The 25,617-nt window shown below is 35.9% G+C and overlaps 1 protein-coding gene across 3 annotated transcripts; it reads left to right on the top strand.

Annotated features, from left to right (window-relative positions):
- The first annotated feature begins 5,293 nt into the window (after positions 1-5,293).
- Positions 5,294-25,617, top strand: gpcpd1 (glycerophosphocholine phosphodiesterase 1). 3 transcript variants are annotated; one of them, XM_058756402.1, is made up of 20 exons: positions 5,294-5,588; positions 6,202-6,289; positions 7,841-7,931; positions 8,029-8,113; positions 9,294-9,369; positions 11,008-11,049; positions 11,146-11,269; positions 11,555-11,783; positions 11,935-12,097; positions 13,111-13,240; positions 15,771-15,825; positions 15,912-16,004; positions 16,224-16,301; positions 16,400-16,439; positions 16,793-16,851; positions 19,351-19,416; positions 19,497-19,633; positions 20,659-20,794; positions 21,056-21,216; positions 24,504-25,617. In XM_058756402.1, exons 2-20 carry the CDS (start codon positions 6,241-6,243, stop codon positions 24,685-24,687), a joined length of 1,998 nt encoding a protein of 665 aa, XP_058612385.1. In that variant the 5' UTR covers positions 5,294-5,588; positions 6,202-6,240; the 3' UTR covers positions 24,688-25,617. The 3 variants fall into 3 exon arrangements, with proteins under 3 accessions (XP_058612385.1, XP_058612387.1, XP_058612388.1); XM_058756404.1 differs by lacking the exon at positions 5,294-5,588 and adding an exon at positions 5,829-6,112; XM_058756405.1 differs by lacking the exon at positions 5,294-5,588 and adding an exon at positions 5,829-6,116.

The following is a 25,617-nucleotide window of genomic DNA, read 5'->3' as shown; positions in this document are numbered from 1 at the left end:
ATCAGACATCACCGATTACCTCTGCAGTCCTGATCCAGATGAGAACTCGCAGTGGCAGAGGTGTTTAACTGAGATCTGACATTTGAACACTGTGTACCAGACTGATCCCTCATGTCTCGAGGCTACGGGCATGAGCTCCCATTTGGATAATATGATCTGAGGAGGTATAAACATTGGCCTGGTGTTCCAGCATGACCTGCGGCATTCACTGCTGTGTGAAACTAAATGAAGAGAGAAGTAAATGTTAGACCTTACCTTTCAGTCCTGTACCTATGGGCGTCCTGTATGGGATCTTTCAAAGATGAATGTTAATAAAGTTGAACAAATGCTGCCCTATAGCTCTTTTTACATCATCTCTGGTAGACAAAAAGGCAAGAAAAAAGGATAAGAATTCAGACTGACAACAGTAATGTGATTGACCGCTTTCATCAAGTAAACATCATACCTTTGCAAGTTTACAAAAACAACTAAATAACTGTTTACTGCCATTTAGTAAAAGACTATAGGGTACACTACTGTTCAAATGTTTTGTAAGATTTTTTAATAATAATACTTTTATTCAGGAGGAAAGCATTCAGTTGAAAGACATTCATACAATTATTTATTTTTATAAAACAAGGGCTTAGAATAAAGTAGGGAGTCTATCATAAATGCAAAAATGTTGGGGTAGTTGGATGGTATCGCAAATCATTTGATTCAGATTGGGACTTCAAAGCCCGTATCGCGAATCATTTGATTTATATCAGAACTTCGGAGCAGGTCAGAGAATCTTCTGATTAATATAGGAACTTCAGAGCTGGTTCCTGAATCATTTCGCAAATTGAAAGATTTGTGATACGTGCTCCGAAGTCCCGATCTAAATGATGGTTCGCAAATCATTATTATTCAAATTGGGACTTGAAGCGCAGATCATGAATAGTTTGATTTAGATCTGGACTTTGGAGCACGGATCGCGAATCATTTGAATTAGATCGGAACTTCGGAGCAGGTTTGTGAATTTTTTGGTTCAAATCGGAACTTCGGAGCGCATATCGCAAATCATTTGATTCACATTAGGACTTTGGAGTGGGTATTGTGAATCATTTGATTCAGATCAAGACTTTGGAGCGCAGGTTGCGAATCATTTGATTTAGATCAGAGCTAATAAATTAATTAATTAATTAATAAACTTTATATAAAAATATATATTTATATACAAATTTATATAAATATCCCAATTTTCTATAACTGTTTTACCTTTTGATAGAATTGACCATAAATCTAGTTTGAGCGACGAATGGAGCTCAACAGACCACGGCGTGACTGCAGCATCAGCTGACGCTCAGCTGATAGTAACTCCTCCCACTACAATTAATAAGATATATAAATTCATCCATACTCACACTTACCATAATCTGTCGCACAGACATGCGTTTACCCTCCTCCATCCTCCTTATGCAGATACATGATCACTTAACTGCTTGTCCACAGAGATATATCATCTGTCCATTGCTAAATTGTCCAAATTTATTCACAGTACTGTATTACTCTACTTGGAATATACTCTACTAGGAACTGTTGCATATAAAATATCTGGCAACTGCTTAGGCTTCGGGGGGGTTCAAACCTCAGTGAGATTTGCCTGTGGATAGCTCAGAATCTGAACCCTTCAGAGCAAAGCCTGTCGCCAAATATAAAGTTCAGGACCTCTACAATATTCTGACTCGAACAGAGTGGTCCTGACTGAAATGCTTATTATTATCTGTATTATTACTGTAAAGTTACAAAAGGTGCTATATAACCGCAATGACCCAGGAAAGAAAAAAAAAACTTTGATAAAGTTAGCCGTTCAACTTTAGTCTCTTGAAACAGAACAAAATTAAGATTGAAATGAGCCCTCTGGCTTGTCCTTGTTATTCAATTACATGAATACCAGTCTAATTCTAATTCAGTGAACAGTCTACATCAGTTAGTCTTAAAATGCCAATGGGAGCATTCAGAGTGAATCACACCACTTGTTCATGTAAATGAATGTGAACTGTATTTAATCAGATCTCTCATTTTCTGCTTTCGATACCTTTTTATGTTGTGGTTATTCTTTGTGTGCGTGACCTATGACAAAAAGTGCATGGGATGAACAATGCTTTTGTTTCCGTTATTCTGTGTATGTTTGGACCTTCAGTTACATTTGTTTGTTTGCATGCATAGTTTGAAGCCTCCTCTGCTTGCCCCACTCAAAATAATTGAAATGTGAAGGTCACATATAAAGGCTTGTCATCAACATCTAGTGTCTGATGTGCAAATGAAGCAAACCGCACGCAGCCCTGAAGTGCAAATAGACTCTGAGTGATGTCAGATCCATTGTAATGGCATCTGATCTACATTAAAACACTTATGCAGTTGTTCACACTGGCAGCGTCTCTGTCTTTGATTGACGATGACATTATGCATAGCAGCCCATTTGCTGGATCTATACAAATTAAGAGTGTGATTAAGGGTTATAAAGTAATTAATTTGCCTTTTTTTTTACATAAAGGGCAAGAAAAAACATCATCAAACTACAAATCAGTGCGAGAGAACGTCAAACTCTTTAACTCGTGTATATATACCAATACATATAGCATAGCCTATACATATAAAATAAATAAAGAAAAAATGCTCAAAATATTATTTATTTAGTAGTTAGTTAGTTAGTAGTAGTAGTAGAAGTAAACTTGGAGAATTGCTTTAATAGCGAGATTCTTTATTGGTTCATCTGTGGAGAGATGGGATATACAGTAAAATGTCACAACATCCAAGAGACTTTTAACTGTGTCAGCTTCTGCTTCTACTTTTTGCAGAATTAATCCATCTAAATTTGGTGATTCACAAAATTAGGATATGTGCATTTCTCTGCAGAGATACAAATGAGCAAATTGCTTAAAATGTTGTTGTTCCTACACAACTTTCTCAACATTACAGACCGTGGTGAAGAAACCACAAAAGAGACAACTTTTTTAAACTAGTACTCTGCTAACAGGATAGGACTTTTAGGGTTGATGTGTTGAAGATCAAACGATTTTTCTGAAAATTCCAGGTGTTTTTCAGCTCTTCGAATGCTGATGCCTTGAATTAATCATCACAGTATCTGCTTGAACTGCTATGAAACTCCACTGAACTCTGAATACATTAGAGGTACTTTAGTTTAAAGGCTACAAACCGTGACTCACACTCACCATCCCTAGGAAAAAGATGAATGAATGTTGCAAACGGATGCATAAATGGATATGCTATATACACTGCAGCATATGAATTGAGTGCACTATACCCATCATTCCACTAGGTGGAGCTGTTCCTTCCACATCCACAATCTGAAATCTTTTACATGATTTTTGAGTTTTTCATACTAGAACCACAACCACCTCTTAGAAATGTGTATGTTTATATGTTCACCAAGGAATATTAGCTACAGTAAATACAGTAATATTGTGACATTATTACAATTCAAAATAACTTGAATATTTGAATATATTTTAAAATGTAATTCATAGCTGACAAGGCTGAATTTTCAGCAGCCATTTCTCCATCTTTAGTCTCACTTTTAATCAATTTAATGCATCCTAGCTGAATAAAAGCATTCATTTCAATAAAATGAAATCTTACTAACCCTAATCTTTTGAAAGGTATAGTGTATATAACACAAAGTATTTCTGTTTCTTGCAAAATATGAACGCCCACCAAACTGACCTGCTTGCATTTGAATTGCCCAATAAGAGACAGATCTTGCACTGCAAACATAATAAAATGTTAACTGATAAATGGATAAAAATCCAATTAAATGTTTAAAATGTAACAAAAATCATATTAATATTATAGTCCAAATTTAAAGAGAAGGAAATATTGAATAATATATTGTGATTCTTAATATTACCTTTTGAATAGAGGCAAAAAATATACATGTGCTTCTATGAAAGTTTCTTTGTATTAAAAGGCTTATTCAGACAGAAAACCCCCTTAATCACATTCCCCAGCATATTTCCAGAAAGGTCTTGACATGTTGAAAAATAGAACTCAGCGTTCTTTATCACATGACCACACAAAGAAGTTGTCCAGAGTTCTCACTTCTCCTTTCTTGAAAATGCAAGCATGACAATAAGCAAGAAAAACACCACACAAGTGCATTCTGAAAAGCCTCATTATATTTATTTTCTTTTGTGTGTGTTTGGGGGTGGAATTGGCACTGTACTAATTCACCATTTAAACCAGTTATAGCCACGCACTTTATTCATTATCTGTCTATTATCTTATCCACAGACGAGGGCAAACACCGGGAGTGTGAAAACATGATACAAGAGAGAAACAGACTGACTCATTAAAAATTTATAATCCTGCAGTCCCATCCATTCAGTGGTGCTAAGCACTGTCAAACACACAGCATTCACCATTCTGGGAGCAATAGCCCTCTTTTCAAAAGACCAATTGTATTTTACCTCACCAGCGGTGGCAAACAGAAAGAAATCAAGGACACAGCAAAACTTTATGACTGAAGAGATGGTTTATCTTTACATTGCATTGTGTCACGATGTCCTGAACTTTCTCACCCTACTGTTTTCCCCTGAACTTTTTCTTAGACATGCATATGCTCAGCCCGACTGACCTCTGTTATGCAACACAGAGTTCCAGACTGTGTTCTGTCCTGCTGAGGCACCTCATTATGCAACCAGTTCTGCTGAAAGGCGGGCCACTGCAAGAATCGATAGTCTACATTCTCCTGATTTTACAGTAAAGGTTCATTTGACCTTGCCAACCTTTTTGATTTCACGCACATATACTATTAAACATTAATTAATAATAATGCTTGACTTGTTACTTTGAGTACACTAACTTAATCTGTTTTGTTTATGTATTGGTTCATCAGCCATAATAGTAATATAGCCTATGGAAAAACTGTTAAGAAGTATCTTAAAAGTATCAAAGTTTTCAAATGTAATGGTCACCCAATTGTAGGCTATAGCAGTGAATTTATTTTTCTGCAAGTATACTCTCAATAGAAAAATACTACACTCTTCAAACAGTGCGTTAAAATCTCCGATATAGATAATTTATTATTATTTTTTTTTTAAATGTTGTGATCAGTTTAAAAGGCAAAAATAAAAATGTATGTTTAATAATTGATTTAATATTAATTACTATATTGCACTAATAATAATTCTATATTTGACTGCATCGTGATCATATCAGCTTTCACAGATGAACTCCAAGAACCCAAGAAGTCCCGCCCATCGAACGTCAATCACTTCTTCCACCAATCATATGCGTTCAGAAAACGCAGAGAGGCGGAGTCAAGTTGTTCCTTCCCTCATTTTATTTCCTACAACAAAGTAACCTTCTTTTTAACCTTTAAATCTTATTATTATTATTATTTTTAACCAGCACATAGATTCGCATAATTGAGAGACGCAATAATAAGCTTAATACGTCGATAAATTTCTTTTAAGAAATGGTAAACAGTGTCGCATAACACCGGGCTTGCAGAGATCCGCGTGCATGTAAACATGGGCACGTCAGCGCGCGATTAACGTTTCCCGGTACCGCCGTACTAAAGGATGGATATTTGTCTTTAAACTCAGGTAATTGTCACTTTATCATGTTTTTAATCACCATATCGGTGGGACTCCACACTGAATGTACGCTATACATTTCGTTTTACGCTACACATATACACGTTTTCGCTCTGCAAATAGTGGCTGCGTCTCAAAACCTAGTGAGCTCCCTATCTAGGTAGCGTTTTTAGTACCTTTAGAACGTAACAGTGTTTTCTAGGTAGATAGCTTGCCATGTTTTGAACAACACCCTTGGATACCGGGTGTTGTTGTCACTGACAGTAACCGGCTGGAGCCGGTTCAGACCGTGTTGTCTTTGCTTCCTCCACTCAAACGGTGGAATTTCATGAAACGTGGTGAACGCTACTTTCTTAAGATCGCGTTTAGATTCAAGGATCTGACATACCATTATTTCCCTCTCTAATATTGCGTCCAGCAGAAGTAAAAATATTCCTGTTTCTGTTTAGGGCGAATAATTGAAATGCATTTATAATGTAACGAATTCTTTAAAGAACCAGAAGGGGCTTTAAAAGTGCACAGCATTTCTACAGGCAGGTACCAGACCGCTGGGCAAATCCAGATCAGCTGATGCTGTTAACGTGGCTTAGATCAGATGTGTTTCTTTCACTCTGTGTTTTAGGTCTCTTCATTCTCTTCTCCATCTGCCTGAGTGCCAGTCATGGACAGCACTAAAGTCACTCTGACAGTGAGAGGGACCACAACACTGGGTAAGAGGAATAATTAAACGGAAGTATAACACAGTGTACAACTTCACTAATAAGTCATTAACAATTATTACATTATCAGTCAGAAGTTCAAATGTGAAATATATTTGCATATCTGTTGACAGAAGGTTTTCTTTTAGACACTTACTAATTTTAAAAGTTTTTATAATTTTTTTTTTTTTTTTTTTTTAAATCAAGACAATATAATGAAACTCATTAAAATAATGTAAATGTGACATTTTGGAGTTGTTGGAGTGTTTTCTGATGCTATGACTGACCTAGTCGTAACATTCCTTCTATAGCACATGCTATATAGATTTAATATTTTTGAGATCATTTAGTTTAAAGAAATTGCAACATTGAGCTAAGAACATCCCGTTGAACTTGAGTGAAAAAGTACGAATTCAGATTTGTAAGTCACCTTTTTTACAGTGTTTTATAGTTCTAGCTATTTAGGTACATTGTTTGATGTTATTTGAAGTGTTATATAATGTAATAATGTGATAATGCTATTAATTGAAGTTATTATATATGCATTACATTTTCATTTGATTAATTTAGCAGACACTTTTATCCCAAGAGGAATAGGTTTTTTTTTTGTTTTTTTTAAATAAATGTTATTATTAAACATTTATAAAATGTTAACATTTAAAATGAAATATTTGAGAAAATAACATATTGTTTAGTTAATAATAAGTGTTGATAGGTTAATATTAACTTCATGATAGATCAGTAATCTTTTGTTACATAAGTACATTATCAATAAATGCTGATTTCATTTTTGAGGACATTTATTAAAGTAATTAGACATTTAATGATTAATTCAGAAAATACTTTTTATTTTTTTTAAAATACACACAAACACACTTGACCCTCTAGCAATTGCATATTTATTCTCTAACTACTAACTTTTCTTGAAAAACTAACACTAGCTTTTTTTTTCTATATTCTATCTACTTGTTTTCTTTAAAAAACAAAACCTTGCTACGTATACTGTGTTAAGCTAACCAAGACTTGTCATAGCACTTGCATGTTGTTACTCTTTTGTTGGTTTTGATTGCTTCTGTTGTCCTCATTTGTAAGTAGCTTTGGGTAAAAGTTATTTTAACCATGCATGATTGCATCACAAATACAACCTGTATCTATATTTATTGTCTGACAAATGTTGGCATGTGATACTTAAAGGGATAGTTCACCCAAAAACCCAAAGGAACACAAAGGAAGATATTCTGAAGAATGTGGGAAACAGAGCAGTTCTGGGGCATCATTGACTTCCATAGTATTTTTTTTTCCTACTATGGAAGTCAGTGGTTCCCCAAAACAGCCTGGTTACAAACTTTCTTCAAAATATCTTCCTTTGTGTTTGGCAGAACAAAGAAATTCATACAAGTTTGGAACTACTTGAGGGTGAGTAAATGATGACAGAATTTACATTTTTGGGTGAACTATCCCTTTAATATATTTTCATATTTTTGCACTGTGCCACCTGGAGACACATTCCTTTGCTTACCACAAAGGAGAGAATTAATAAACTATATTTTGTTTCTATATCAGGTGAGGTGATCGCAGTGGTTGGCAGTTGTGAAACCCTGGGTGGCTGGTGTCATCAAAAAGCCGTGACCCTGCAGCCAGCAGAGGAGGATGGGTACATGATGTGCAATGCCATCTTATGTTTACCTTCCAGCGCAAGCACAGTTACCCTTGACCCACATATTTATCTTCTGTGTCTTGTCTCACCACAGCACCTTGTGGAGAACAACCGTTGATGTTCCTAGAGGGGGTGAAACCAAGTATCGCTACTTCAAGGGATTCATTTTGGAATCCAAGGTGAGATTTTCTTTTCCTAGTAAAGAAACATGATAGAATTGATTCCTAGAAGGTTCACAATTAACCTTTAAAGGTCCAGTGGTGACCTGATTACCCAGCACCTTTAAAAAGCAGCCTCAGCTTGTATATTTATTTATAGATGTTGTTTATAATTCTGTTAGGGTCCATTCACACAGAACAGATTAAAAAACACGAGACGTGGGCAGTGGAATGGAGAAAAAGCGCAGGGCCTCGAGACAATTTTTTTTTTTTAAGTTTAACTTTAAAAACACTGCAAGAGACATGATCACAACCAGTCAAACATGTTTGTCAAGCACATGTTTACGTAGAAAAATGATTAAAAAGCAGTACAGTGGAATATAAAAAATGTGTTCTGTGTGAACGGCTTCTTAAATGCACTTCATAATCTATGCAGTATCTAAAATTGTGATATACTGTACATTTGTGATTTTTCAGCTGTTTTATTATACATGTATGACTGTAGATTTTCACATGTGGGATATGTGGGTTTATGTCTGTTTCAAATATTCCTCAAGGACTTTCTTTCAATCATATTTAATTCTTAGGGTGCAAGTAATTAAATGTTATAGATTTTTTAAGAGTTTAAGTTGTTGAAATCCTTTTGTGTGAGTGTGTGGGGTTTCCAGGGCATTCTCCTCACAGCTGTTAATCTCTTTTAGCTGAACTCCACTCAGTTCTGGGTACTTCTTTTTTTTTTCCTGGAGAATGACATTTCTGGAACAGGTTTCCTGCGAGCCCCTCCTAACATGCTGTGTCCTTTATACATAATATTTATATGTCATTTGTTATCTCCCAGCCAGAAATATTCTTTTAGAATTTAGAACGGAAATATTTTCAACAAGAATTAAGAATTTAGAAACAATTATTCATAGTTAGGGAAGTATTAGCTGAAAAGTACGCTTATTTAAGGTGGTAAGTACAAGGATTTCCAAAGCTTTTTTTCACATATATAAATAACCTGGAGATCTCTGGTAAAACACTGTGAAAAATGCCAATGTGTTTCTTCTGACTAATCAGTCCACTTTTCAGATGTCAACCAACTGGCTTGCTGGCAGAAAGTGGTGACTATATCTCATATTCTTGTTCGGGAGTGAGACCCAAAGTGGGCTTTGTTTTTCCAAAATCTGTCCATAATCTTAACCCCCATTTGGAATTACAGAATGCAGGTGGGCCATGTCAAGTCATAGTCAATAGATGGGAGACCCATCAGCTGCCACGCTCATTGAGTCCCTCAGGTATCTGATCCCAGAATAGTCCACACATTTGAGTGTCTAATGCAACCCATAGACTCCTTCCTTCATTCTTATTACATTCAGATCAGTTTGTCCCCTTTAACTCTAAGCGTGGATTATCAATACATGCTGAATTCAGCTTTTTTAAAAGACAACATGAAACATTCACCAAACATTTCACGTTTGAAATATGACGTATTTCCAAATGAATGAAACTATTGGAAAGTAATGTGATGTGGGACTTAATTTTATCTCTCAGAACATTACTAGACTTTAGAGCGGCCATGATTGTTGTTGGTTAATATTATTTTCCCCTACCCACATTATTTTCTTATTTTCATCAGTGTATCATGCACAATAAGACCAGCAGCATTTATTTCTGAAAGTAAATATCCCTATTTACTTTCTAAATTAATGCATCTGGTCTTATTGTGCATAAATCATTGATGCATGTTGTAAAGAAAATAATAAATTTTGATTTCATGTTATTTGTCATGGACAGATGTAATGTCAATAAAAGCCACTTAAGGGAATCTAATGGAACCTAATTATTAGAAACCATAACATTTAGTGGACTATTACTCCTCAGACAAACAGAGCGAAGCAGTTTTCACTGGCGCATTCTTGGGTTTACATGCAACCCCTTTTTTTTTTTCATTTTCCCTTCCTCTAATTTAGCCACTTTAAATTTTTGGGTTTAATTCTTTAAAGAAGTTTTTATTTATTTATTTATTTATTTATTTATTTTTATAATTGTGTTCATTTTTAATAGTTGATTTTTACATTTGAAGCTACAGTAAAAAATATTTTTTTAAACACATATGCATGTAACGGTTCTGTATTTACATGCACAACACACTTTTTTCCTTGATTTATTTTCTAATAATACCATTATTTTGAGTTAATTTTTACATTTAAAAACCATTTTATGGACAAATGCATTTAACGCTTCTTTATTTACATGCACAACATACTTTTTTCTTTGAAAGAAGTTTTTTAAATAATTTCTTAAAATAATTTTCTCAATTATCTTGAGTTGATTTTTACATTAAAAATGTATTTTAAAGCACACATGCATTTAATGCTTCTGTATTTACGTACATGCACAACACACATTTAACATAGTATGCAAAACACATCTATACTATTGTTTTTTTTATTTATTTAATTTTTTTTGTAGTTTTTACAGGATCCGTCATTTGAATCATGTAACCGTTTGCTCCAGATGTTATGTGTTATGTTCTTTAAATGTTTGTCAGCATTTCTTTGCATTTGTGTTGCCACAAAACAATTTGCTTGCATGGTAACACTTGCTTGATTATGCATTTAGATTATTGTTATTTAACTTTTGCCACCCAAGTATTAATCTATTATAATTATCTTTAGTGTTACTCTAAGATTCTAGCATGCGCATTTCTTGCTTGTATAATATACAGGCTACAAATGTGCAGAGCTCCATCCAGTACAGAGCAAACTGAACACTTATTTTATCTGTATATTTTGATTGTTTAAGAAACAAACCAGAAAATGAATGTCTCATGGTGGTGGTGTCTATTTACTCTGTACTGGTGACTCTTACATTTTGTAGATGTGTAGCAGGAGTGGTTGACCTTCCATATAAAATTTTGTTATGTCTTGCAGAACCTGAGCTTGTGATTGACGATGGACATTTTGGAGTCCATAGTAAGTTTGATCATTTAAACTACATAAACTCGTTAATGCAAAACAACGTCATGTTATCTTATTTTACCATGCAAATAAAATTTGTTTGATCTGCAGATGGTGTTGAGTGTGTGGACTCTGGCTGGTTGACGTGCCAGACAGAAATTCGTCTCAGGCTTCATCACTCTGTGAAACCTCCAGTATCTATTACTAAGAAAAAATTTAAGAAGTCACGCTTCAGGTAATATCCTTCAGTACAGAATAGATATTTAACTCTTAGAAAGCTTATCTCAAGGTCAGTCAGTCACAAGGTCCTTAGAAGTCCATTCTAAGAAAAAAATTACTAGTCAAATTGATCAATTAATTAGTGGGATGCAAAATATTGCAATATTTTTTCAGTTCAAGCACTATACATTTTTATAGACCAAGTACTAAACATTTATTTGTCTTTTCAAATTCTTATTATATTGTTTTGATGCCTGATTTCACTCAAAGAATATGCTAAAATATAATTCATATATTTTAGATTGAAGCTGACGCTGGAAGGTATCGAGGAGGAGGAAGAAGAAGAAAGCCCTTCATCATGGCATAAGATGACCACTACGCTGGAGATCAGTATGATCAGTGAAAGCGGATATAAGTCTCGTCATTCCCAGCCAGAATGTGGATATGCCCTTGAACCGTCCCGGTGGACCGAATACAGTTTTCACACCATGGTCCCTGACAACCTAGAGCTCACTTTTGAGTTCTTTGAGGTACGGAAGTCTTTGGTATTGTTTAACAGGAAGATTTTGTCCACAATTGCATTACAAAGCATTTTGATGGAGTTTTAAAATTTATTTACATTAATTTAACATGAATCCTTTTGGTGACTTGTGACTTTTATGTTACATCTTTGTTGTTTAGGAGGACCTTAGTGAGGCCGTGGTTCAGGGTGATGTCCATCCAGGTCACGTGGGCACCGCATGTCTCTTATCGTCCACTTTTGTGGAGAGTGGCAGAGATCAGGGTGTGGTCACCCTACCCATCATGAGCCGAAATGCCAGACAGACTTTTGGAAAAGTTAGAGGTATAATCAGTACTGATTATGCACTGCAATGTGCACACTGATGTTCAAAGTCTAAACATCTCATTTATTTTACACCATAAAACTAATGCACATTCCTGCCACCCATGATAGTATCTGTTCTTTTACTGCATGCACACAACATGTAAATAGAGGGTAAAGTCACTCATGTTCGAAAGATCCACCCTGCTTGCATTATTGCAAAGTAGCTAGTAGGGTTGGGCCGATAGACGATGCCATCATCCAACGCCGATGGCTGACAGACATCACAATGTTGAACCGGCATCATGATTCCTTCCCCCCCACCCCCTCTTCCACAATCCGCTGCATTCCAATTCCATGTTTGGAAAGGAAATTAAGTATTCTACGGAACCCCTAAGGGGAATAAATAGCCTACGAGATGGGGAGATAAAAAAATATATATTTTCTCTCGCAATTATATTGTTGGGTATTTATACTGTATATAAATATATATACTAATATGCAGGGCACTGAAACCGCTTTTGAATGCGTGCTCTCATTTTACTTTCACTTTCGAGATTCACGATCACACAGACTCTATACTACGGACCAGCAGTACCATACATTTTACAAGGTTAGATGTCTGTCAGTGGTGCTCAGTATCTGCAAATCATTCGCCATTGTCCTATCAGTCATCACCTTACTCTGTGTATGTGGTAAGTGAACTTTCATGTACTGTAATGTAACGGGCTGCTAGCAAGCGGCTAACAATGTCCCTTTAGTGGCTCCGTAGAACATGTTATTTGTTTTCCGTACGTTTCTGCATACTGATTCACGCTTCGGGCACACCCCTAACCCCGCCCACCGATGTCACAATGTTTCACTGTAGACATCGTCCGATGCCAATTTGGTAGACATCACCCAACCCTAGTAGCTAGATACTGTGGTTATGATGCCATTCATTTACTGATGTGCTGATTTCATTCAAATTAAGCATTAAGTGTTGGCTTAAACATTAAATAAAATAAATGCTTTTATTTTTGATGGGATTTCAGTGGATTACTTGGTGACGCGTCCTATCCAAGGCTTTCAGTGTGACATGAGTCAGTCTTTCGCCAAATACTGGAAGAAAAGGAGCGCTCTGGATGTTGGACACAGAGGAGCAGGAAGCACACATGCTCCCAGGTGAGTAGCAACCATGTGGATGATCGGCATGATGTACATATACATACACATATATATATATATATATATATATACATGGGCGTAACCACCATATACGTTCCCCCCAAAATTGGAAAAATACCAATCTGTCCCCCCCAATAATAGGCCTATTATATTGTAATATGTGACATATGGTATGCCCTCCTTTAATGAACCCTGGTTGTAGCCTAGTGGATCTGTTATTTCCGATTTACTTTCAATTTAGGAAAAACAAGGGAAATAAAACTGTGTGACCACCCCCCCTCGATTGTACACTTGGTTGAGCCCGTAAACGCCGGCTTGCGGCATCGTTTGAAAAAAACCGCTCAGTCCGACTGTAACTGGTGCTTAAATGAAATGAAGGTAGGAGCTAACAGAAAGAAGCAGGACGAACAGGCGGACATTCGCCTTTTTTTTTCAGACGGTAACAGAGGCGCGGGAAGTGGGGGTGCTGAGGGTGCTGTAGCACCCCCTGTTTTTTTCTGTGGGCAACTGTTTAATTGTTGGGAATAAAAAAAAAACAAATCGGAGTGTCTAAGTGCCAATATCCATGTTGTTGACAGAGGCTATTTACACTAATTCCACCCACAAACGTATTATTGGGGTAGTCAAATTAGCAAATGACGGTTATCATTCGTTAGATTCAGTGGCGCAGATGGTAAAGCGTGTGTTACGCTTCTTTTGACACGCTCGACTGGGGTTCGAATCTGCCTTTTGGCGAACTCTTTTTCTGCCTTTTTAAATTTCAAATCACATCAGAAAAGCATTTATTTTCCAATAAAAATGAAGTAAATAATCAAAACGTTGAACATAAAGTATCGGGTAGGGTTAGGGTAGGTGTAGGGAGGGCTTTTGTCCTAATAATTTTAAATAAAATTTAAAAATGACACTCAATAAGTTATTGCATACTATTTTATAATGTATTACAATGCAGAGGTGCAGATAAGTGCCACTATTTGCAATAAGTAATGTTTATTATGGGGGTTCACATTTGGACCCCCCCAATATCTATACCATGGTTAAGCCCTTGTATATATATATATATATATATATATATATATATATATATATATATATATATATATAAATACACAAATAAAATAAATATATTTGTTGTTTTTCCCAGATATTTTTAATTAGTAAATTAATTATAAACATTAGACTAATATTAAAGGGGTCATCGGATGATTCTATAGGGTCTTAATGAAAAGTCTATAACATATTTTGGTTAAAATTTCTGAATGGTAGTGTAAAAAACGTTTTTTACCCTGTCAAAATCAGCTCTGTTTTCAGCAAGCTGTTTTAGTCCATGTTGCTTTAAATGCTAATGAGCTCTGCTGACCCCGCCCCTCTCTTCCGTGGAGTGACGAGCAGACTGTAAACTCCAGCCCCGAAACTTGCTAACTAGCACATATTAGGAAAGGCGATTTGCAAAGATTCATAAAAAACCCTAATACTCACTTCTTCTGTAGATGAAGCTGGGTCACGAATGATTCACGCAAACATAGACGTATTTAGGCAGTTCGGGGATCGCTGCATTCCCTTCAAAAAGGAAAGTAACGTTAATCCTCTGCGTCTTCAGCGGCTCAGATGTCGGAAGTAACTGACGACTGCTATATTCATTATTACATCCAACAACAAAGCACCTCAATCGCTTAATCTGAGACATTCTTCTCTTCCCCGGCACCGGAGTTGACACAATGGCTGACTGATGACAGCTCACTCAGGGCGGGTCTACGCTATGACGGCCTTGTCAATCAACTATCGTGAGAGTGGCTTGCGCAGAACTACGTCATTCTGACAGGAATCTCAGAACAGCCTGATATGAGAAAGGAGATTTTAAAATAGGGATTTAAAAAAAAAAAACACTGGGTGGATTTTTATCATTATAGGATGGATGTTCAAACAACATGCAAGAGTGAATTTAGCATCTGATGCCCCCTTTAAGAACTGAATATAAGACCAAGACTTCTGTTAGTTGTACTTTACAAGTGTATTTTTACTATTTACGTAATTTCTTTAATATTATTTTTTATTATATTATAATAATTATTGTTATTTGCATTGCAGTCATCTACTAAAAATTAGGGAGAAATATGTGCTTTATTGTCATGATGATAATGTCAGAATGCAAAAAAAAGGTTAAAAAAGGTCCTATAAAATTATTTTTTTATTTATTTACAATTTCACATTAGTAAAATCCCTTCAGATGACCTGACATTTTGCACTGAAATTGTAAGTAAACAAATATTGACCTCAGTCCTATATTGTTGTTGTTTTTTTTTTAGTTTAGCAAATGTTCCCTTTTAAAAATCTAAGGTGTGTATTGACTTCTGAATTTTTGCACAGCCTGTGTAACAAAAACTATAAAGCAGGAAAACCCAATAAACACACCTTAGTTTATGATAACACAAATTCAGTGTTGCAGCATGAACAAAGTTTGAGAGAGAAGTACATGTTTAACAGAAAGAAATATGTTGCTGAAAGAAAATATTATTCTCTTTTATTTCAGGCATCACAAGATCAGGGAAAACACAATTGCCTCATTTCTAAGTGCAGCCAACCATGTGAGTGTAAATAAAGAATGCAACAATGCAAAAAATACATTGTTTTTTTAATATGAAATATAAAGCATATCTTGTTTTTTCCACAGGGAGCTGCTTATGTAGAGTTTGATGTTCATCTCTCTAAAGATTTAGTTCCAATCGTGTACCACGATCTCACCTGCTGTATTTCTACTAAAAAGGTAACAATCGCATTTGACTCCCCGTACTTGACAGTGAAAAGTCACTGTTTGCACAACTCACTTAGTGTCCTTCAGTAAAGCTTTTGTTTTGACTCCGTTTGAAGACTTCCTAACCTTTCAAATTCAGACTCGAACATTCGTAAACACTGATCAAAACTGCAAAACGAAAGGAAGATAATCTCTTCTCTTGTGCATTACATTTCTTGTATCCTTTTATAGAAAAATGACAAGAACTCAATGGTATTGTTCGAAGTTCCTGTCAAGGATCTTACCTTTGATCAACTTCAGCTTTTAAAAGTAAGACTTATTTCAGACTCTTTTGCTGCGATTGATCAATGAAATGCAATTATCTCCATGCTGATATTGATGAGTGTGAATGTGTTTGTTTTTCTCAGCTCGCCCATACAACCGCCTTGGAAGTTCATGACCACAAAGGTAGAATTTGGATTGATTTATGTCACAATACAAATGCAGATCATTATATAACTACTTGTCAAACTAGTTGGTGGCTTTAAGGACAGATTAATGTGCAGTGTTTCGTCTGTTATCCAGAAGTTCCAGAAGTACAAATCGAATTCAAAATCTCCAAAATGATTTTTTTCATGCTAGGAAATTAAAAAGTTCAAATACTTTTTTTTGCTGTAAGTCAGTGTTGTGATTCATCTCGGATCTGGTTGTTTTTGTTTAGGGTTTAGAATCCAAGCCTCTGTTGAGCTGTATTGAGCTAAATAAACAGTTAACTGTTAAATAGTTAAAGATAATTGTTTTTGTGGTGTTGCTTTGTCTAGACTTGCAGGATGAAGAGGAGTATGTAGATGAGCACCAGCCTTTCCCTTCCCTTTCACAGGTATGACAGGAATTATAAACAAATTTATATATTATACATATTACACTTATATATATATATATATATATATATATATATATCAGTGGGGATTTCTTTAAGACTGCAAGGGAAGCTCTGCTTCCCCTATAATGTCAAAAAATTAATGGTCAAATATGTACTGTTGTGTTAACATTTTATTGACTAAAAATGCGTTAGAACACGTTCATCTCGAAGACGAGTTCGTTCAGAATCAGCTACATACAGCAGGTCGGCTGACTCGATTTCCTTCTCATACATTCCTGTAGCTTCAGTGTATTTCTCTGTTGAAGCCGAGCGTCCATTGACTTCAATGGGGCTGCTTTGAACAGTTTTTTTCAGTACTTCGAAACTAGACGGTCATTGGATAAATGCTGCGATTATGTCCCGCCCACGGACGCTCAGCGTCTCTGGGGGTGAATGGAGGGGTGGGCGTGCCTGGACGCCGGGCTTCTGCGTGATGATTGGAGGCTCTGTCGAAAGACTGCATCTCCTTTTGATTGACAGCGATTTTGTACTATAAAAAGTCGCTGAAGCTGAAGCTATTCGAGCTCAGTCACATAGCGGCTTTGCACTTGGTTCTTATCAATCATTATATATATTTTTTATTCATTTATAATGTTATGTTTTAATATACATGCTGCTAACTCGGAAATTTCAAGATATGCGAGCAAAAAATGCTCCTAACACTTAGGCAATACGACACGAGCAAGAGTGCTGTTTTTGTTTCGTTTGTGTTCGAATCCAAATCCGCGTTGATTTGGGCGAATCACTGATTCACTGAGCCATTCATAAAAACAGTCATTTGATTCGCTCTTGAAGGATTCAGCCGTTTTGAAAGAATCATTTGAATGACTCAGTGATTCAATCACGAACTTCTGCCACCTGCTGGCCGTTTTTAAGTTTCCCGTCTAAAAGTAGGCATATTACATTATTTTCCAACATATTTCTATATTCAGAATTTAGTATTTAAAACATTAATCTCATAACATTATGCAATTATAAATACAGTCTAAATGAATAAATGCCACATTTAAATGTCACTTCATGCAGCTTCTGTGCAGTGCTGAGATGAATTTTGTTTAGATCATTTCATGGATAACAATAGCCAGTCATTCATTCACATTAATTAAGTATTCAGAGAATAATATTGTCTGTTTTCACTTACATCTATTTATTTATTAAATTTTGATTAATTTTGTAGAATTGAATTATAAATTAAGTTGGTATAGTATCGTAAGACATTTTTATGGTATCGTGACAACCCTATTACACCACATTCCTTGTTTCAGTTTAACCTAATTCCCACATTTCCTCCGTCGAGTTTAATATCTTTTTTTTTAGATTGTTTGTTCATTCATTCATTCATACAGTAAGCTAGGCTAGCCTCACTGGAAAAGACGCCTAGTTGGTACGACAGGGTCACAGAGCATTTTCATGAAAAGGAACGTAGGGCAGAATTTAAGTATAAATAAATGGACAATTTTTATGATGTAGGCCGAAAATGAGCTTCCCTCTTTGAAAGACCAGCAGCCGCCACTGATATATATATATATATATATATATATATATATATATATATATATATATATATATATAAGCGGGTAAAGTAAGTATTGAACACGTCACCATTTTTCACCAGTAAATATATTTCTAAAGGTGCTGTTGACTTGAAATTTTCACCAGATGTCGGTAACAACCCAAGTAATCCATACATACAAAGAAAAGAAAAGAAAACAAACAAGTTCAGAAATTAAGGTATGTGTAATAAAATGGAATGACACAGGGAAAAGTATTGAACACATGAAGAAAGGAAGGTGCAAAAAGGCGTGGAAAGCCAAGACACCAGCTGAAATCTATCAGTAATTAGAAAGAAATCCTGCCCCATAGTCAGTGGAAATTAGCTGGTTCAGTCCCAACACCTACAGTACCAGGATTATGAAGATGAAACAAGGGTGGACATTTTTAGCAAGACGATGCCAAACACAACCAAGGAAACTCTTGACCGGTTTCAGAGAAAGAAAATAAAGCTGCTAGAATGGTCAGCCAATCACCTGACTTGAATCCAATAGAGAATAAGAACAAAAGATCAGAGTTCATAGAGAGGCTCACAGAGCCTTTAAGACTCTGTTGAAGAATGGGCCAAAATCACACCTGAGCAATGCATGCGTCTAGTTTCTCCATACAGGAGGCATCTTGAAGCTGTCATTACCAACAAGGGCTCTTGGACAAAGTATTAAATACATTTCAGTGGTTCAGTACTTCTTCCCTCTGTCATTCCATTTTATTATACATAACTGTAATACACATAATAAAAAATGGTGACGTGTTCAATACTTATTTTACCCGCTGTATATGCTTTTTTACTTTTATCTTTTTAGTAGTTTATTGACCAAACATTTAGGAACATTGTGGTAAATGTTTGCTTATATTGCCAACCTGTACTGCTTGGTTAACCTCTTCTCATCTGATATTATGTTTCAGATATTCCAGGCTGTTCCAGATCATGTGGGATTCAACATTGAACTAAAGTGGATTTCTCAGTTTAAGGTTTGTGTTGCCTCAAGCTGGTTTGATCTCAGTGTTATTGGAGAGAATAACACCCTCATTGTATCCGTTTCTCCAAACAGGATGGCTCCTGGGATGCGAAACTCTCCACCTACTTCAACATGAATCAGTTCTTGGACATCATCCTCACATGTGTGCTGCAGAACGCTGGCAATAGGAGAATAGTCTTCTCATGTTTTGATCCTGATGTCTGCACAATGTAAGAAGTCTTGTTCATGTGCATATTCTAATAATGCACTGATATTTTAAAGTTATATATATTTGTAATATGGCAGGCAATTTAAGCACAGTGTAAACCAACCACAGGTTTCTTTAAAATGTATGTGCACAATAAGTCCAGGGACATTTATTAAAGAAATAGTTCAAATATACTTTTTTTTAATAAATAAAATAATTTATTAAAAACATTTACTCACCCTCAGGCCGTCCAAAATGTAGATGAGTTTGTTTCTTCATCAGAACAGATTTGGAGAAATGAAGGAATACATCACTTGGCCACCAATGGATCCTCTGCAGTGAATGGGTGCCGTTAGAATGAGAGTCCAAACAACTGATAAAAGCATCATGATAATCCTCAGGTAATCCACACCACTCCAGTCTGTCAGTTAACGTCTTGTGAATAAATAAATGTAATAAACAAATCCATCATTAAGGCGTTTTTAATTAAATGTTGCCCCTGGCTAAAATATGAGTTCTCTATCCATTATTTTGCTTTCTCCAGTGAAAAAGTTGTTTTGTCTGAATCAGGAGAGAAATATGCACAGGTCAAGAACCGTTTACAAGCGAAAACAGTCTAAAACCGTTTTGAACAAATATGTTTGTGGATTTTGATGTGAGACTTCTATTTTGGCCAGAAACAACAGTTTAAAATTCCTTAATGATGGATTTACTTCTTACAAACATGCAGCTTTTCACTTCACAAGGCGGTAATTGATGCACTGTAGTGAAGTGGATTACTTGTGTATTATTGTGACATTTTTTATCAGATATTTGGACTCTCATTCTGAAGGCACCCATTCACTGCAGAGGATCCCATTGGTGAGCAAGTGATGTAATGCTTAATTTCTCCAAAACTGTTCTGATAAAGAAACAAACTCATCTACATCTTGGCCTGAAGGTGAGTAAACTTTTAGCAGATTTAGTTTGGGTGAACTATTCCTTGAAAGAATAAATAGTCAACCTTGATGTTGTTGTTCAGTTCAATTAAATTGTTGTCTTCCTCAGGGTGAGGCAAAAACAGAACAAATACCCCATCCTGTTTCTGACCCAAGGAGTGACAGACCTCTACCCTGAACTCATGGACATCCGCTGTCAGAGCACTAAGATCGCCATGAGCTTTGCTCAGAGTGAGAACATACTGGTACGAGAACGGTGGTGTAACAGCACAGCTGTTGACACTTCATAACATAGTTGTGAAATAGCACGGAGAGATGCCCAGTTTGGCAGCATAATAAAGATGTGTGTAATCACAAACTATCCAAACCTATGAAGTGAAAGAGATCTAATCGTGTTGTTTAGCTTCTGTGAGATTTGTTTACCTGCAAAAGGAATGTGGCTGTATTGTTTTCCATGTCAGATTTCATGACACAGATGAAATAAAGACTTTTGTATGTGCTCACAGGGAATCAGCGCTCACACTGATGAGCTCTTGCGAAATATGGAGTTCATCAGAGAGGCTCAGTCTAAAGGGCTGGTGGTCTTCTGCTGGGGCGACTACAACAACGACCATGACAACAGGATGAAGTTGAGGGGACAGGGCATTGATGGCCTCATATATGACAGGTGGGCTCTAATTTGTCTTGCTGTACTAGGGAACATTCGGTTCCTCGCTTGCTAATCCAACAGCAGTCTTTATTAGGGCTGAGAATGTTTACTTGCATCACATATTGAAATCATATATTTAAACATTTCACATGTGAAAAGCAAATCAGCTAGTGATAAAGGTACAATAGCAAAGATATAAGGGTACATAAATGTCATAAAGGTACAGTAGCAAGAACAGTCTTTTTAATTCAAAGGGTCAGAAAAGGGCTGGAAAATGGTCAGTTGTGTGAAACAAAAACTATAAGAAGTAAATGCTACAAACGTGTAGAATGTGGTGACATTGTTGAAAGAGTAATCAAAAAGTCAAAGCGTAATGCATTAGCCCACAGCAGGTGATGTTATCACAGTAATTTGACTGCCATGTTGAATCTTTCAATATAGATACATCACAGACCTTTGTATGCATTTCTGTGAAAATCACGTGTGGGTTATGACTGTTCCCTGATGATCCGGGCATATCAGCACATGTCTAAGTGACGCTGTGTTTCGTTCTGGGTAAAGGTTAAACTAATCAATGATGTTCTGTGTTTATGTAATGCAGTTTATGCCCTGTATGCACTTTTCAGTTAGTTACAATCACACTGAACCTCTGGCTGTTGTGTAAATTCAGCTGTAAGATTAATCCAGTAAAACCAGCTCTGAGGTCCATCAAACACTGACATATGTTTACATAACAATGCAGTGTTGGTAGATTTATTTTTTTTTTTTTGCAGTTTCCGAGAGTTCCCTCAAGACCTGAGAAACTCTGTTCCTGTTTATTGAAATTTAAAGGAATAATTTACCCAAAAATGAAAATTCTATCATCATGTTTTATCGCTTCATTCCAAACCTGTATGATTTTTTTGTAGTTGAGTTAGTTTGTCATTTATTTAGTGTTAGTTATTTTCCTTGCAATTTCGAAAAATGTTTCTATATTTTTCGTGTACATACATACACACACACACACACAAAATACTTAATGCTTAAATATATAACCGTATGATACCAAAACCAACCAACCATTCTGCAAAAAATTGCAAGTTTAACCTTTAATTTGTTTGATGTGACTCCGGTTTTCCTCAGTAGCCAAATATTTCTATGCATTATTGACTCTTTCCACATCTTTCCTTAAACTTTTAATCCATTTTTCCTTTTTTAAATAATCCTTACACCATTTTGTGGTAATTTGCCTCTTTTTTTCAGAATACATGAATGCTTGGTGCCAAAGCTCAATGTGTCAACTTCCTCTGACTCCCGTAATGTCTTCTGTTTCCCGGTTGTTTGTATTTTTTATTGGCATTTGGCTGCTGCCTGACTGATCATTCTCGCCGACTAGCACCACAAGAACCGTAGTGTTTTACAGCAATGATGTGAGGCAGTAAAACTGTGGAGTTTTGTTTTTGACTAGCTTTTTTTCAATTATTCAGCGCTGGGTTAAGGTTCAGCTGCCTGTTACATCATTCTGAGATTTCGAGACTTCCTCTTTATATGGGTGACCTAGTTTCTCTCCCACAACCCGTATTACACAAATTACAGTGCTGTGAATTTTTCAGTACTAGCCACGTTAACAGTGCATGAATCCCCTTCGTGGACCTCAATGACTTAATCATTGAAGGATAAACGAATGAGTGAATGAAAGGATGGATGGATTAATGGCTTCTGCTCTCAAACCAGCATGATTCAGGATCTTGATAAAGGCATGGCAGAAAAAAGCTGCATTTATCTAAATATGAATGATCTCAACGTACTTGCCATGCCAGTTCTTAAACCCAACTATATTTGAATATTGTCTGTTTGATATTACAATACAATGAAAATTATACATTAGAATAATTGAATAATTATAGACTATTGTAAATAGTGATAAGTGCTTTTCCCACACATTTAGAACGGATGACTACTTTTCCTTGGGGTTAGATTTGGGATATATTTTTAATAGCTGCGTGCTTACTGAACATCTTTTGGCATGTCATTTGTAATGGAAAATGCAAAACATAAACATAAGTCTTCCAAGAGCCAACGGAAATGAGCCCACCAGTATTCATAATGCTCTTGAAAACATGTATATCATCGGACAACATCATGGTAGAAGACATAAATATGTGAATATATATACCATGAACACGTGAATTTGTTGACGTCAACTGTGACTTGTCACAATATTTATGTGCTTTACACATATAAAGTATTGAAGTTGTTATGTTTTCTGAGTTCCTGGCACTGGTGACTAAACATTTAATGAATATTTTGTTCTTGTGAATCTAAATAACATCACAAGCAGTGAGCTTGGATTTTCAGGCTGACTGTTGTTGTTTTTGTTTATTCCGAAAGAGAATGTGGCATTTTTAATTTATCGACCTCAGTGAGAGTAGACATCATAAAGTCAACATGAAATTAAAAATATGTTTTTTAAACACACATCCCTGATCTTAATATAAACGATTCATATACCAAAGAAGCTATTGGTCATCTTAGAGGGATAGTTTTCTCAAAAATCATTTACTCGCCCTCCACTTTTTTCAAACCTGCATGAGTTTCTTTCTTCTGCTGAACACATAAGAAGATATTTTGAACAATGTTGGGAACCAAACAGCGGACGGTAGCCATTGACTTCCATAGTATTTTCTCCATACTACTTCAATTTTATATCTTCTTCAGCAAAAGAAAGAAACGTTTTGTGGAGTATTTAGGCTTTTTTCTTTTCTTTCTTTTTAAAACTTGTGTTCAGTCTAAATAGATTCTCATTTAAAATGATTTTTTGTGTGTGTATGTTTGTGTTGAATATCCCTTTTTACTGAAGTGAAATCAGTTGCAACAGCAGTTCATGTTAACTTTAATTTGATATGCATAAAAATGAGGCTATGGGGTACAATCAGTCTGTTTAACATGTCATAACTCATCATTTTCCATGTTTTTTGAAGGACATTTTAATGTTTCGTTGCACAGACTGTACTTGTAATGCTCAAAGCTTCATTTTCATTTGTCATATTAAATCTCCTGTCTACTCTTAAGGTCTGAACCAGAAATTAAAGGCATGATGTGGCAAAAATATGGAGATGCTTACTGTAAAACACTGAAAACTACAGTGAAATCTACTCACATTTTTTTGCTCTTGGTCAAAACCTTGGTATGATCCCCTCCCCTTCACCCCAGATGGCTACTTTTGCGTTAATGAAACTTCCTTCTATCTTTTTCCCTGTTAGATGACGCTCCTTTTTCTTTCACTCAGATTGACCCACAGCTAAAATAATGTTTTGTATCCACAGAATCTGTGACGACAATCTCGAGCAGCCAAACATTTTCAATGTAGAGGAACAGGGAGGAACTCTAAAGGAGGTCATTCAAACATGTGCCTGCTCCACCTACAGCATTCCCTGCTCCTCCACTCCGTGTGCAGGAAAAGCCCAAGAGGTCAACGGGGAGTCCGATTCCGGCCTTAGTTCCTCTTGAGACCCACACAGCCAGTCTACATTCACTCTATGTCTGTAATCTTCCTACAGTGCACCAGAACTAACGCACAAATACACTCCGTCATTAAACCAAACTTAAGCCTGAGATGTTTTAGAGTGCAATCACGTGTAAAGAATGATATTGGGGACAATTACGCAACGCTAGCTTCCACAAAGGCAATATATTTGCTTTGTGTAGCCAATTTGCTGTATATTTGGATGCAGAAATGGTGTATACAATGTGTAATATTTGTTTTAGAATTCTCAATATTTTTGGGAACGCCTTTTGGGATTTTAATTTTTTTTTCCTCTTTCAAGTATTTATCAATTTCTTTATCTGCAGACTGAGTATTGAACATTAACACCCAATGTAGTATTTTAATTTCTTCAACAACAAAAATGCAGGATTATTATACCACGCAAATATGACTGAATAATTCAAATGATTTTAAATAGCTATTGCATTTCAGTAGCTAAAAGTGAGGCCTGCCTCTTTAAAGAACTCTTAAAAACTAAGATTTTGAACATGTTTCTCCCCTGTATTTAGTTTTCTCTTCACTACTATATCCATCCACATATTCTTTCTTAAATGAAACACTGATGGTTTCAGCAGAACAAAATTACATCTTTTTTATTCAGATGTGCAACTGGCATGAGCTCTTTACTGTAAATGGGTATATATTTGAATGAATGTGCCTCTGTAAACCTGTATATGCTGCTGAGCGTCAGTGCGGTCTTGTCTCTCAGCATGTATTTGTACTGTTTCCTCACTGCAGGGCAGTGAAATCATGCATGTTTGCTGTTCAATGCCACACTGGACTCCAGCAACTTGCTGTATGAATCCACACTCAATGTCGTGGATGTCAGCATGCCAACATAAACCAGAACAACTCTCTGAGAGCCAGAATAAACATATTTAAAACCAATGAAA

The sequence above is a fragment of the Onychostoma macrolepis genome, chromosome 20, assembly GCF_012432095.1.
Source record: "Onychostoma macrolepis isolate SWU-2019 chromosome 20, ASM1243209v1, whole genome shotgun sequence".
NCBI lineage: Eukaryota > Metazoa > Chordata > Actinopteri > Cypriniformes > Cyprinidae > Onychostoma > Onychostoma macrolepis.
Note: the sequence above shows the minus strand (reverse complement) of the source record. Positions and strands in the feature narration are given on the sequence as shown.

What these genes read in the sequence shown, in the direction of transcription:
- gpcpd1 (XM_058756402.1), top strand. Translation starts at nt 6,241, where the DNA reads ATGGACAGCACTAAAGTCACTCTGACAGTGAGAGGGACCACAACACTG. An exon ending in ACGCTCATTGAGTCCCTCAG is followed by an intron (nt 9,370 to 11,007) that starts GTATCTGATCCC and finishes TATGTCTTGCAG; the next exon opens with AACCTGAGCTTGTGATTGAC. An exon ending in GATCCTGATGTCTGCACAAT is followed by an intron (nt 19,634 to 20,658) that starts GTAAGAAGTCTT and finishes TGTCTTCCTCAG; the next exon opens with GGTGAGGCAAAAACAGAACA.